This window comes from Chanodichthys erythropterus, chromosome 14 (assembly GCF_024489055.1).
Source record: "Chanodichthys erythropterus isolate Z2021 chromosome 14, ASM2448905v1, whole genome shotgun sequence".
NCBI lineage: Eukaryota > Metazoa > Chordata > Actinopteri > Cypriniformes > Xenocyprididae > Chanodichthys > Chanodichthys erythropterus.
Genome location: NC_090234.1, coordinates 43,850,820 through 43,864,223, shown reverse-complemented (window position 1 = coordinate 43,864,223; position 13,404 = coordinate 43,850,820). Strand labels below are relative to the sequence as shown.

At 38.2% G+C, this 13,404-nt stretch overlaps 1 protein-coding gene across 4 annotated transcripts in view; it reads left to right on the top strand.

The window, feature by feature from the left end:
- Nucleotides 1-12,656, top strand: part of akap11 (A kinase (PRKA) anchor protein 11) — a 52,880-nt gene extending 40,224 nt beyond the window's left edge. For all 4 annotated transcript variants that reach the window (XM_067408802.1, XM_067408801.1, XM_067408800.1 and 1 more), the window contains 3 exons: nucleotides 7,481-7,516; nucleotides 12,254-12,389; nucleotides 12,518-12,656. In XM_067408802.1, the coding sequence (XP_067264903.1) occupies nucleotides 7,481-7,516; nucleotides 12,254-12,275 (58 nt within the window). In that variant the 3' untranslated portion in view covers nucleotides 12,276-12,389; nucleotides 12,518-12,656. The remainder of the gene's footprint in view (nucleotides 1-7,480; nucleotides 7,517-12,253; nucleotides 12,390-12,517) is intronic.
- Nucleotides 12,657-13,404: the final 748 nt, after the last annotated feature.

Sequence of the window (13,404 nt, the reverse complement as noted above, 5' to 3'; positions counted from 1 at the left end):
CGAAACATGGGAAGGATTCTGGCTTGGTGCTCTTGCTCATCCTGTGTGTACAGTACCACGCTTACAGGAGAGCTAATAATAAGCTCCCGGGGCCTGCTCAGCACTGAGGAAAGTGCCTGCCAGTGGTTTCGGCTGCTTTGCTCTCAACACTGCCTGGTTTTGGCTGTCTGTCATATTCTGATGGAGTGCTGGGTTCGGCGTATTCAACTACCTTCTGGCTTGGGCAAGAACAGCTCACATGGCAAAACAAAAGGGTATAAATACCACCCAAACCTTCCTGCCGCAGCGCCTGCATTCTGTGGAAAATAGCTGAAGGCACGAGAAACCCACGGCAAAACAAGGGTTCTCACGGTATATTAATGACTCTCGAGCGAACGTGGCGTGCTGCGGGATGGCGGTCCCTGCGGGGGCAGCCAAGTTCATAAGGTTATGGAGTGTGCTCGAGCTTTTCTGGCCTTGCCCTGATTTCGGAAGGGGAATGCAGGTGACCTGATCGTCATCCGCAGGAATGCGGATTGCCAAAACACTGCGAACGGACACGAGTTACGCAGAAGTCACACAAACTCCAGCGTGGTGTATTTGCAACCAAAGTAATAATTGTGGTTCTGAAAAAAAGCTGATATAATGGTGAAGCATTACAAGCTTTCAGCGCTGGAGGCTAGCTGAGTGAATGGGGGAAAGCCAAGCACATGAACTCTGTTGACATTCATCAATTCTCTTCTGCAAACTCGCTTTTTCTCTGCAGCTGTCTAAAATAACTGCTTTAAAACAGGTTTCTCTGCTGGGATTTGTAAGTGCTTGAGAGCATCAAAAGGTACACTCGTTTACAAAGCTCTGTTCTTTTTTTTTTTTTTTTTTTACATGGCTTTAGCTTGGCAATAACAAGAGGAATTTCAGTGTTTATAAGTTCAGATAAACACTCAGTGACTCATTGATTTTCTTCAAGAATATCATGGATGCTGATCTGAAAAGTGGGCGTTATTTGGAAAATCTGTTTTTGGACTGTAAATACTAAATTCATTGTGAGTTGTTATAGATTGTGTAGGAGCCAAAATGTTTGTTTTAGCAGCACTGATGTACTTCTCACTGGAGTCTCAAAAGCTAGAGAGCTGCCTTCTTACAGGGTTAGTTCACTCAAAAATGACATTTCTGTCATTAATTACTCACCCTCATGTTGTTCCAAACCCACTTTCGTTCATCTTCGCAACACAAATTAAGATATTTTTGATGAAATCCAAGAGTTTTTTTTTTATCTCCCATAGAAAGCAACGAAATTACCACATTCAAGGTCCAGAGAAGTAGTAAAGACCTCGACAAAATAGTCCATGTGACCTTAATGTTATGAAATGAAAAGAATAGTTTTTGTGCGCAAAAACAAAACAAAAAAATAACAACTTCATTCAACAATTTCTTCTCTACCCTGTCAGTCTTCTACGCAGTTGACGCAGTGCACCACTTCCATGTTTACATCCAAACGCCAACTCAGTATAGGCAGACGCAGTTCACGTGAGCAGCACGACGCATGCGTGTTGTTGTTTTTTTTGCGCACAAAAAGTATCCTCGTCGCTTCATAACATTAAGGTTGAACCACTGTAGTCACATTGACTATTTTAGAGTTGTCTTTACTACTTTTCTGGACCTTGAATGTGTTAATTTCATTGCTTTCTAAGAGAGATTAAAAAAAACTCTTGGATTTCATCAAAAATATCTTAATTTGGGTTCTGAAGATGAACGACATGAGGGTGAGTAATTAATGACAGAAATTTCATTTTTGGGTGAACTAAATTTTAAGACTGGAGTACACTACACGACTTTTAAAATCTGAACAGTTTTTAAACACTAGGCATCATACACTTCCCGACTTCATACACTAAACCACTGAGGATCACGCACAACCATCGGAGACTGTGCCTATCTTACACTACGCTATTTTCTGTGAATTCTGTCAAGTCCGATTGCCCAAAATCTGCAGACTGGCGCAGATTTCACGCAACTATTTTCAACTCGTCCAGACTGCAAATCAGGGCAAAAATCTAAGCAAACATTATGTAGTGTTATCCAGCCATTTTGGATTATTTATTTATTTTTGTCTGTCTACTTGGGCAGCTCAATAGGTATGACATCCAAAATGCTCTCTAGGTAGTGCCCACTATAGACATTATTCCCAAAAAATCTGTGTAGGAAGGCAGCTCACTAGGGATGATGCTCAAAACTGTTGACCTGGTAAACCGCTTACTCAGCATGATGCCTAAACATCATGCCAATGTCTAGGTAGGCAGCTCACTATGATGTCCAAAACTGATGTTTATGTGAGCAACTCACTGTATATGATGCCTAAAATGGTTGTCTAGATAGGCAGCTGACATGATGCCCAAAAAGTGCTGTCTAGGTAGGCAGATCACTTGCCATGAAATCCAAAAATGCTGTCTAGGTATGCAGCACTAGTTTTTTTTTGACACTGCCACACTCTTGTGTGGTCTCAGTATTACAACAGACAGAAGCCAACAATATTACATCACTCCAGGAAGTAATGGCTCTTATAAAAACACAGAGCTATTACAGTGGGTTTAAAGTACAAGTGGTTTATTATTACTCACTTGTCATGTTAATCTTATTGGTTTTAGGAAGCTATCAGTTTAATCTCATTACGGTTTGCATACCTTGCATTTTGTGCCGAGAAAGAAAATCAATAACCACAAATGCCTTGATTTTATTCAAAACATTTATAAATAGAAAGTAAGGTCACATGACCAGAATCTCAAAGTTAGTGTAGTCCTCCTATAGTAAATCTGTTTAGATAGAATTACTCCACCAACCTGCTCTTGACTGAACTCATGCAAAAAGAAGTGAAGGAAAGAAAAAAAAGACGCCTGAAAAAGCGAGATCATCTTTGTCTATTATCTGATTGGCTGTCTCCGAAGCCAACTGCATTGCCCACCCCCATGTTTATATGAATCGTTGATCATTTCTCGAGTCCTCCCACTGAGAGAGGATTTGTGCCGCGATCGAGCGCTCATGGCAGCTAATGATTATCGCGCGTACCTGCGGAATCATATCGATATGGAAGAGGCTCCGGCGCGCGCTCCGCACACGGGCTCCACGCACAGAGCGCTCATATTCGGCACCCTCGCTGTCATGGGACTGCTGCAGGTCGCGTCGAGTGTGGCGATTTTGTTGCACTTAACCGGTTATCTCCGTGAGGTAAGAAAACTATTACCTCTACTTCATGAACTCTTTCAGTAAACAGTTTTACTGCAATTATCACAGTTTTAATGGATGAATCTTGAGGTTTTACATGCGTTTCAGCAGTTTTGAGGCCAGGTTCTGTTTAACCTGTTGTGAACTCTGAATGTCAAGCGTTGCAGGACGCTTCAGAGTGTGAAACGCGCCTCTTCTGTTTAAGCGCGTTTGAACATCAGGAGCGCGCGCTCGTTCGCAGAAGCGTCTTGTGCCCACTCAGTGCTTTGTGTACCAAGTGGGGTTTGAACGTAACTATCAAAAGAATTGTTTCTATATTTTACACGCTGCACGACTGTTGGAAGTAAAAGTGTGTGACTTAAAAAAAATAAAATAAAAAAAGTATGAATTTGGTCCGTCTAGTTGAGTCGCCTTCAACAGGTCTCTGAACTCTGTCATCATTTAAGTCGCTCCAACTGATGGCTTTTGACATTTGATAAAAAAAAAAAGCTGTAGTTTTCAGTGATTAATGTTGGTTTAATTGGTTTATTTAAAAATAAAATAAAATAAAAAAGCCTATATTTCTTGGGAATTTGAATCTGTGTCACTGCACGCGACACTTTGAAGTGTTAAGGGTTTTTTTATACTTCACTTAATTAGTGAGACATTACTGCTACTAATATCACCTCAAAAATATAATGATCATAATGTATGAGAGAAAGTTTTGTTTGTAGATCTCACAGTATTTACTCTGAATGGACGCGCACATGCACGTCATTGTCGTTAAATTTGCTGGTTAGTAAATATTTAGTTTAGTTTTGTACTCTAGGTTTGTTCTGGGATAGCTGTATCGGTCTAAACCAATTGCTGATGCAGGAAATGTTGGTTTTTGGCAATGCTGTTTTTCATGAATGTGTTGTTGCTCCAGCACTGGTTTCCCTTTTTCCGCATTTTCCTGAAATCTGGAGAAACAGACATTGACCAAATATTGTTGAGGGTCTCCCACAAGTGATACAAAGACATACAGTGCCAGTCAAAAAGTTGGACATGTCTGCTCATTCTTTTTTCAGATATTTTAGAAAAATATTAAAGTTTGTAATATTACTATACAATAGCGCAAATGGATGAATGGGAAATATAGGTAGTGCTATGATACATGTTGAACGAACCAAAGGTTCTTTGTCAAGTTTTCAGATCTGCTTATACCCAAGACAAACATTTACTTAACCAACTTTATGAACTGCATCCTGAGATACTTTTAAAGGGCATTGAACATAATTTCCTGGAATTCAAAAAGTCGGCACTTTGGACGGGTAATAGTGTCTACAAAGGACTTATTTTTCCCTTTTCTTTTTTTCTTTCTTTTTTTTTTTTTTTTTTTGGAATGTTTTTCGCTGGTCATGTCAGATTTGCACTTTTACCCTGGTTCTCCAAAACATTCCCTCTGACTTGATTTGCTCATCTGGTGGTCTGCTTAAATGTTTGGCAGAGCTGCAACACGAATGGGATGCTGAGAAACAGCTCTCACATGTTGTCATGCCCAGATCTCTCTCCTGTAGTGTGAATGCTGTGGAGAATATTATGACATCTTGTTTTATGAGGCTTTGGCCCAAACACAGTGGTGTATGTCGGAGGCTTCTTGTGCACTGGTGGAGGGCCAAAGAAACAGATGCAAGGCAGGGAAAAATTTGAATTTCAGTTGTGTTTGGCGTATGGTTCATGTTTACCTCAGAAATGGATGCGGGGACAATCCTCAACTGAACCAAACCATAAATGATAATGAAATGCTTCTCATTACTTTTATGGTCCATGAATTTCAAATGCAGTTCAGTTTATCAAAGGAGAGGAATAACATCACACACTGCATCACAAACTGTTGTTACTTGCAGTTACAGAACTTTTACGATTTTTTTTTGTCAAGAATTTTGCAGTGTATCATATTACTTCCTGACTGAGAACCTGCACCCTTCCTAGTTTAAGGTGGGTTCTCTACGCTCTAGTTTTACCTTATGAACTGTTAATCATAGCCCAGGATCTGTGAAATCACTTCCAGAAATGTGGCCAGTGCAGAAATCGCAGTAAAAACTTGTTTGTGCTTGAGGATATTGAGGGAGAAAATACTTCAGAGTTCTTCCTTCTTCACTAAACTCAAATGCAAATACGGTTTCACATTTTCTGAACTTATTTTGAAAGATTGTTAGCAATAGATTTTACTTATTTTTTACATTTAATTATTTTTACTTATTGTAAAATGTGTGATCTGAGAGCCCTATTTGGACAGGATTAGTTAGATGTAGTAATGTAATTTTACCACAGGACGTCTGTAAAATAATGGCCAATTCGCACGGGATAAGAAAGCTCAGTAAAACGACCAGAACTTGGAGGGGTGACTTGATTTATACACCGCTGTCACCTACCTGTTGTCAGGTGTATTACGATGCTTCCTGATATCACGTGTACAAACACACAACATGAACAAAAAAAACACTTTAGGTTTGCTACAGACTTGTCCCGCCACTAGGAACACAACTGAATGCTTCTTCAAGCGCCTCCATACTAAAAAAAAAAAAAAAAAAACACGGAAAATTACTTTTAAACAGGAAATGATGGAATATTTATGTACGTATTTACAGCTGGTCTATTCGCACAGGATTAGCATTACCTGAGGTAATTTTTCCTGATCTTACAGAAGGTAAAAATTGCCGTAATCTTTGCCGGCATTGTCCATAATGATTATTGAGATGGCATATTCGGATGGGACTAAAATATCTGAGAAGCTCTGGTAATAATTACTTTACCCCACCTCTCAATGTAAATCTAATCCCGTCCGAATAGGGCTTTGTAGTTTAAAAAAAAAAAAAGTCAAAACAGGCAATAAACAAAAGCACCAGTACTGGTAGATTAGTGGAATTTTATGAATGGCAAGCATTCCAATTTTGCAGAAGTCTGGAATTGTCTGCAGTGTTCTGCAGGTGCAGATTATATGTGGGCCTGCTGCTTTTCCATCATTTATAGCTATAATAATGTAGGTATATATGCAGCTCATTTAAACCCCATTTGATAATCTTATTCTGTTTTACCGCCCCTGTCAAAGGACATAGCTGGAGAGAATAACCAGGATGTTTTACACATTTCTGTCATGACAACTCTCGGAGTGTTTGGCAGGGTAATGAATATAACAATGTTGATATGTTTGGTCTTGGTGGAATAGATCTGCTATGCTGCTGCTGTTATTGCTTCTGCTACTGCAGATCAAGTACACGACTTACTACTGCCAATACATACACAACACGCTGCTGTGAGCAAGTAAGACATGCTGCTGCTGTACAATATAGTGTACATGAATTACCCGTAGCAGATCTACAGAGCTGGGGAAGGTGGAGGGTTTCTGAAAGCGCGCTGCAACTGCTACAGCAAATGCTGACCGAGTGTATGAAGGTTGAGCAGCGAGCTCATTGGCTACTGATACTGCAGGAACCAATCAGCTGTGCCCAATAGAGAATGAAGTGATTGCAATCAGATTGAGTTAAAGGGGTTGGTTCACCTAAAAATGAAAATTCTGTCATTAATTACTCACCCTCATGTCGTTCCAGACCCGTAAGAGCTTTGTTCATCTTTAGAACACAAATTAAGATATTTTTTATGAAATCCTCCAGAGAACGAAATTACCTCATTCAATGTACAGAAATATACTAAAAACATCAATAAAATAGTCAAGTGGTTAGTGGTTATGCTTGTTAGGAAGCGACGAGAATACTTTTTGTGTGCAAAAACAAAACAAGAATAATGACTTTATTCAATACATTAGTTTCTCCCCTGACATTCTATTACTCTATTTACGTTGCAACACTTCCTGGTTATATGTCAGAACGCTGGCTCATTATTGGCCGGCTCCTGCGTCAGCATCACACGCATACGTCGTGCTGGTCACGTGAACGGCGTCGGCCAATACTGAGCTGGTGTTCTGACGTAGACCCTGGAAAGTGTCTTAAGGGTTTTGAATGACACAAGGGTGAGTACTTAATGACAGAAATTTCATTTTGGGGTGAACCTAACCCTTTGAGGACCTAACAGCCTGCGCCATCTAGATTCTCATGACAGAACTTTGTATTAGCTCACACTTAATTGGATAAAGTAATTCTTTCATCACTTTTGTTCTTTGGGCATGTCAAGCACAGTTAAATGCCTCTATAAGAATAATGCTGCTTTCCTGTTAGTTCATTAAAAGCACGTAGAGAGGACAATGGTACCTGTCCAGCTGGATGCATTTGTGTAACTGAATTATGTTTGTTGTTTTTTACAGGTTGACCTTGCTTCAGCCCAGCAGAGTCCTAATGAGGTGAGCTAATAAACTTCAAAAGATGAGTTTTTCTGATGTTTGTGTGCTTTGGCTCAGACTCAGAAACCGCATCAGTTTACAGAAACATTCTTTTCCTCATTTTAGACAACACAGTTTGAGCTTTGGAATCTTTTGAAAGAAATGAAATGCAATGATTACACCTTAAATCTCATTTGATCCTAACCCTGACTCTTAGTGTTTAGACATTTTATATGCTTTTTGAGGTTGTTTTGAGCTGATAGTTGCTGTTCAATGATACTCAACATAGTTGACACTCAGAATTATTTCGGGAGGTGATGGGATGGGGTGTGATGGCAGTTGTAACACATTATTTGTGTAGCTATTTAACATTTTTAAATAGTCTGCAACCGAGCCATTAACAGGAGTGCGGGCAGTGGGTCCTCATTTGAGGATGCTGGATTGCTGTATTTATAACATCAATTACTGCTTTATTTGTTCAGAAATTGAAGTTATTTGTGTATTTTTAGTATAGTACAGCAAATCTACAGTGCTTCCATTAGGCTATTTTATGGAGCTGTCAACACTGGAAACTCTGAACACCCCATGCATATATAAAACTATGTTATTAAATTGTATATAAAATGATTTATTTCATATATTTTTTTTTTATTTTTTTTTTTTTTTTAATGCACCCGATTCTGAATATTGCTTCATTTAAGTTGTCTACACTTTTACACAAAGTGAATAAAACGATTTCCCGATGGGGAACCAACTAATCACCTGCACCCTCCAAGAGGCGGATTCTACTAAAAAGTCCTTTGGGCTAATTTGACATTCATTCTTAGCATTGTAGGCATTTCACATGCTCATATAGCATAGCATTTCCTCCTATTAGCAGCACAAAGACATTCCAAAACTATGACCAGTAAATAGTATTTATTGAACTGATAGAATGTGCTTCTTGCATTAATTGTGCCAATTTCATTGTTAAACATAAGTTCTGCATTGGTATTTTGCAAAAAATTAGTTTGTTTACAGACAAGGATAAACACACCACAAAATACCACAGTTGCTGTAAAACATTTCCTTAATCGTGATGGTGTAGTCGCTCGTGAAAAGTTCAGGCCAAAATCCCAGGAAATTTTCTTTGTCAGGAACTCAGTTTGGATATTTAACCATGTCTCGTGGCTACAGGCAACATAATTACAAATGACCTGCTTAAACATCTATATATGGTCCGAGTGGATGCTGTTCTCCTGTTCGCCTGTGCACAGAGTGGAATTTGAAGACATTTTGGTTGCGGTTTAGGATTATGGATTTGCCACAATTAATATCAGAAACTGTGATGAGAGATCAGTGGATAAATTAACTGTGTTGACTTTAGTACATAAATGTATTTACACACTTTTGTGAATGCTTGTTGTATTATGGTTATAATGCTATATAAAATTTCTATTCAAGATCTTCAGCGCTTTATGAAGCATTTTTCTGGCTTGCTTTGCCAGGTCATGAGAAGTATACTGTTTTTATCATTAGCCTGGGACAACTTATTACGTGTTTAAATATATGTTTTATCTTGGCTTTTTTAATGCTGCTCAAATGCTATTTAGTTCGAGAGCGTGTTTATACTGGCCTACTTTGTTTGCGGTGTACCAAAGTTCTTAAGAAGGTCAGAGCATGGAACAAAAACCAAAACTCGGTACTTGAAAGGCCTAATTATTGTGTTTGTTTGTTATTTGATGCTAGTCTTGGACAAAATGCCTAATATTTAGATATTTAGATCATATTTCATAAATATAGCTTTTACTTGGGCCTTAATTTACTACCACTTATATAAATCTCTTTGTGGTATGATACTTAAAATGATGACATATTCCCATATACCCACAAATCAGACTAGATTTCACACAGTTAAAGTTATTCAAATGTATTCTATTCAGTGTTTTCCTGAATCGCTGGATTTGCTGGATTGTTGGCTTCATTTTAAAGACACCTTGCAATTTGAATTTATTTTATTTATTTTTTTTTTTTAAAACACTTGAGGCATAGAGAACATTTCCTTCATACCTGAGCAAGTGAAACTGCAAAGAGGAAACCGCACAACAGAATTATTACCTGTTATGTTGGTAGTGTTCTTGCATCCTGGTCTCCTCTGCATATTCATATTTTTTTATTTGATTTTATTTTATTGCCATTACCTATCATGCACGGTGCACATATATGAAGACATATATGATATACACATATATGATCACATATATTGTATGTTTAAAACAGTTTCTTCTACCACATCCTTCCTATCCGAGTAAAGGTCACATTAGGGAAATTTCAAGAGCATACATTGTCCATTATCAGTAGCGTAGTCAGTGTGATGCATGAAACGCAACTCACAAAGAAGTTAGTTTCTAACCAAGCAGCTTTCTGTAGGTCAGCTTGGAGAATTCACATAACCAGAATCAGAATCAGAAAGAGCTTTACTGAACCTAATGCAAAATTTGCGTCGAGGAACTCTCATGCAAAACCCTGATCATGTGGATTACTTTTGAAATAACTGTATTTTACCCATGAAAATGGTAAAGGTTAGTTCACCCAAAGCTCACCCTCATGTCGTTCCAAACCTGTAAGACTTTTGTTCATCTTCAGAACACAAATGAAGATCTTTTTAATGAAATATGAGCGCTTTCTGTCCCTCCATTGAAACCCTAGGCAACTACAAGCCCCAGAAAGGTAGTAAAGACATCATTAAAGTAATCCATGTGACTTCAGTGATTTAACCTCAGTTTTATGAGGTTAATCACGTAATCTCCAACGTGAGTTCACATTTAATGTTTTGTTAAAAAGAGTTTTCCGAAGATGAACAAACATACGGTTTTCACATGCACAAATACCATTTCACTTTACTAAACATACACATTAATTATAAGAATATCACTAACACTGAAGGTGAGGTTATTAAATAGCAGTCCCAAACTAGTTTTTTTTAATAGAATAAAGTTAGTAAGTTGGTGTGAGCCACCACAGTCATCAAAAATATAGAAAATAACACAAAGTGGAAAATAGTGGTATTTTGGATTCAGGATTAAGGTTCAGTCACCATGATAAATACACAATACTAACATGAATTGTTAATAAAACATATTGACACTGATCCTGATGAATAGAATGAGCATCATACTTGCATGTAAATCCTTCCCAGCTAACACACTATGTACCAGTTGCATAGTTTATTGGTACTTTTTGGTAGTTTTCATGACTTAATAATTGACAACAAAACTACAATGTTGCAACGCTCATGATTTCTTTGACTCTTTACATATAGTGAAATGATATACAGTGTGCGCCTCGCATTTGCACATACTAACGTCTGACAGGACAGTAAAGTTCATTTTTCAAAGGTACTGTTTACTTATGCTATATTGATTCCATGTTATAATTACCGAAGTCTCGAGATGACAACACGTGATGTTATATTTGGAGCTATTCACGTCCTCGGACTGGGAATTATGGGTTTCTATGGCAACACTATCACTAAATGAATCTGCAGTGGTCAGGTGGTGCAACGGTCACGTGATACAAGTAGTAGCTCTCCAAAAATTCCCATCTTACAAGCTGTATTTATGAACTCTACAAGGACATGAACGGTTTTACTATACTAATAACAATATGGCGTGAACGTACCTTTAAACTGCTTTTGACAGAAGAGTCAACAGCTTTCACACATGTCTTTCAAAATAAGTCTTGCATTTTTAGCTACACTCTCCACAACCCACTCAAAACGGTCTCGAAATCCACTTTTGGGTTGAGAAGCACTGCCTTAAGGACTTTTTAGGCCGATGCAAACAATATTCATCTCAACCAGCCCAATGCTACAATGACTTTGAGAGCATAACTATCTGTTTGTTCAACAAATGGAGGTTCTGGAAACCTGTCATAACTTTTGCAGTTTTATTTAGTGGAGCTAGTGACAGAAATGTTTTTAGGTAACTTTTGGTAACAAAGCACATACTGTCAGAGACATGAGATCCAGTTCGAGAAATGTAGCAAATGTAACCAATATTCTGAATTCTGCTGCTTGAAAAAAAGGAAACATGTGGTCACAACAGTGTGTTTCCTTTTTCTTCTTTGAATGAGCAAGAATAAAATGAGCTGTTAAAAAAATGCTGTATAGTAGAGGGTTAATGTGTCCTATATATGAGGAATGTATTCCACTTCAAGCTACTCAAGCTACTGTAGATCTAGCCTCTCTGACATATCATTGGTCCAAAATCCTACTCCTCATAACTCTACATTAACTATCTACAATAAACATCAAATATCTAATGCTTATGGCATGTTCACACCAAGAACGATAACTATAAAGAAAGCAATAACGGTAACTACATTAACATTCACATCAACACACGATAACGTTCTGTTTATTCTGAGTGCTCTGCTATTTTATTTTCTACCACTTTAAATGCTTGAGCTATTTAAAGCAGGGTGGATTCTGATTGGCTGTGGTTCATCAGCTGGAAAAAAATTACACTGAAAGTGATTCCAATTATATAGTTGTTTCATGCCATTATCATTATAGCTGTGGTGTGGACTCTGCTATTCTTTAATATTTAGAATCATTTTTCAGAATTATATCTTTATTGTTATCATTATCGTCCTTGGTGTGAATGGACCTTTATTCTGTACATTTGGTTTCTTATTGGAGTCTGCATGATCATAAGAATCTGCTTTGTGATTGATGTTTTCAGTAAGTCATTAATGTGTTTGGTTGTTCTTTCTCAGGAAATGCACAGTGAAACTTTAATAGCCGATCCAATCAAAAGTTTTAAGGAGAAGAAGGAAAGATGTCGACAAAAAAAGGATACACGCATGCCATCTGCTCACCTTCCTATCAAGACGCCCACAAACTTTTCTACCAGTAAGCATAAGCTGTTTATTTCAGAATCACACGACATGGTTGTCAGAAATGTTTCCTGAAATTTTAGACACTTGTGACTTAAAAAAATTGATATCCATATTAATACCATGTTACTGGTGCTTTTGCAGAAGATCGAAATGATTTAACCATGATCCTCTGGGAAGATTTTCATGGGTCGAATTTGAAGAAGATGAAATACCGTGAAGGGCGAATTTTAGTGGATGAGCCTGGCTATTACTACGTATACGCCAAGACCTGCTTTCGGTATGCTGAGGTACACGACAGGGACAAAGAGGACGTCAGCAATTTACAGCTGTTTCAATACATTTTCCATGAGAAGCACACGCAGTCTGTAATCAAGCCTGTTGTCCTTACAAAAAGTGGCGGCACACTGCAGTGGAACATTGCGAATTACAACATGTACTGCGTGGAGCAGGGCAGAGGTGTCCAGTTGACTAAGGCAGATGGTGTTTTTGTCAACGTATCCAACGCATGGCTGCTGGACCCTGCAGCTGAAGGGACATATTTTGGTACTTTTAAGATAAGCGATTGACTTGCATCTTTTTTGCTACTGAACGTGCACATTTTGCAACCTTACGAACTATTTTAAAGTGATTATGAACCACTGAGCACTTGTTTTTGATCACTGACTTTTGAATTTTTGTTCAATATAGAAGACTTTTAAGGGCACATTAACACTTCTCAGTCGTACCGATACTGGCAATAGGTATCAGTCCAATGTTGGTACTCATGCTCTTAAAATGCTCCAATACCCACAACCATGCAAAGAATCGCAGCGGTGGAATGATGCTGGACAGTCCCAGTAAAGTACGCCAAATCGCAGTAGTCTGCTGCGACCTCCACAACAGAGGACAAACATACGAACTAAGTGATCAAATTTAGTTCAAAATGTAATATACACAATACGAACTTCTTGTTCATTGAAGTGTTTTATAAAAGCAATATCACATTTGCGGCTTTAGCCGTTGTGACATTTTGTTTTACGGTGAGTATA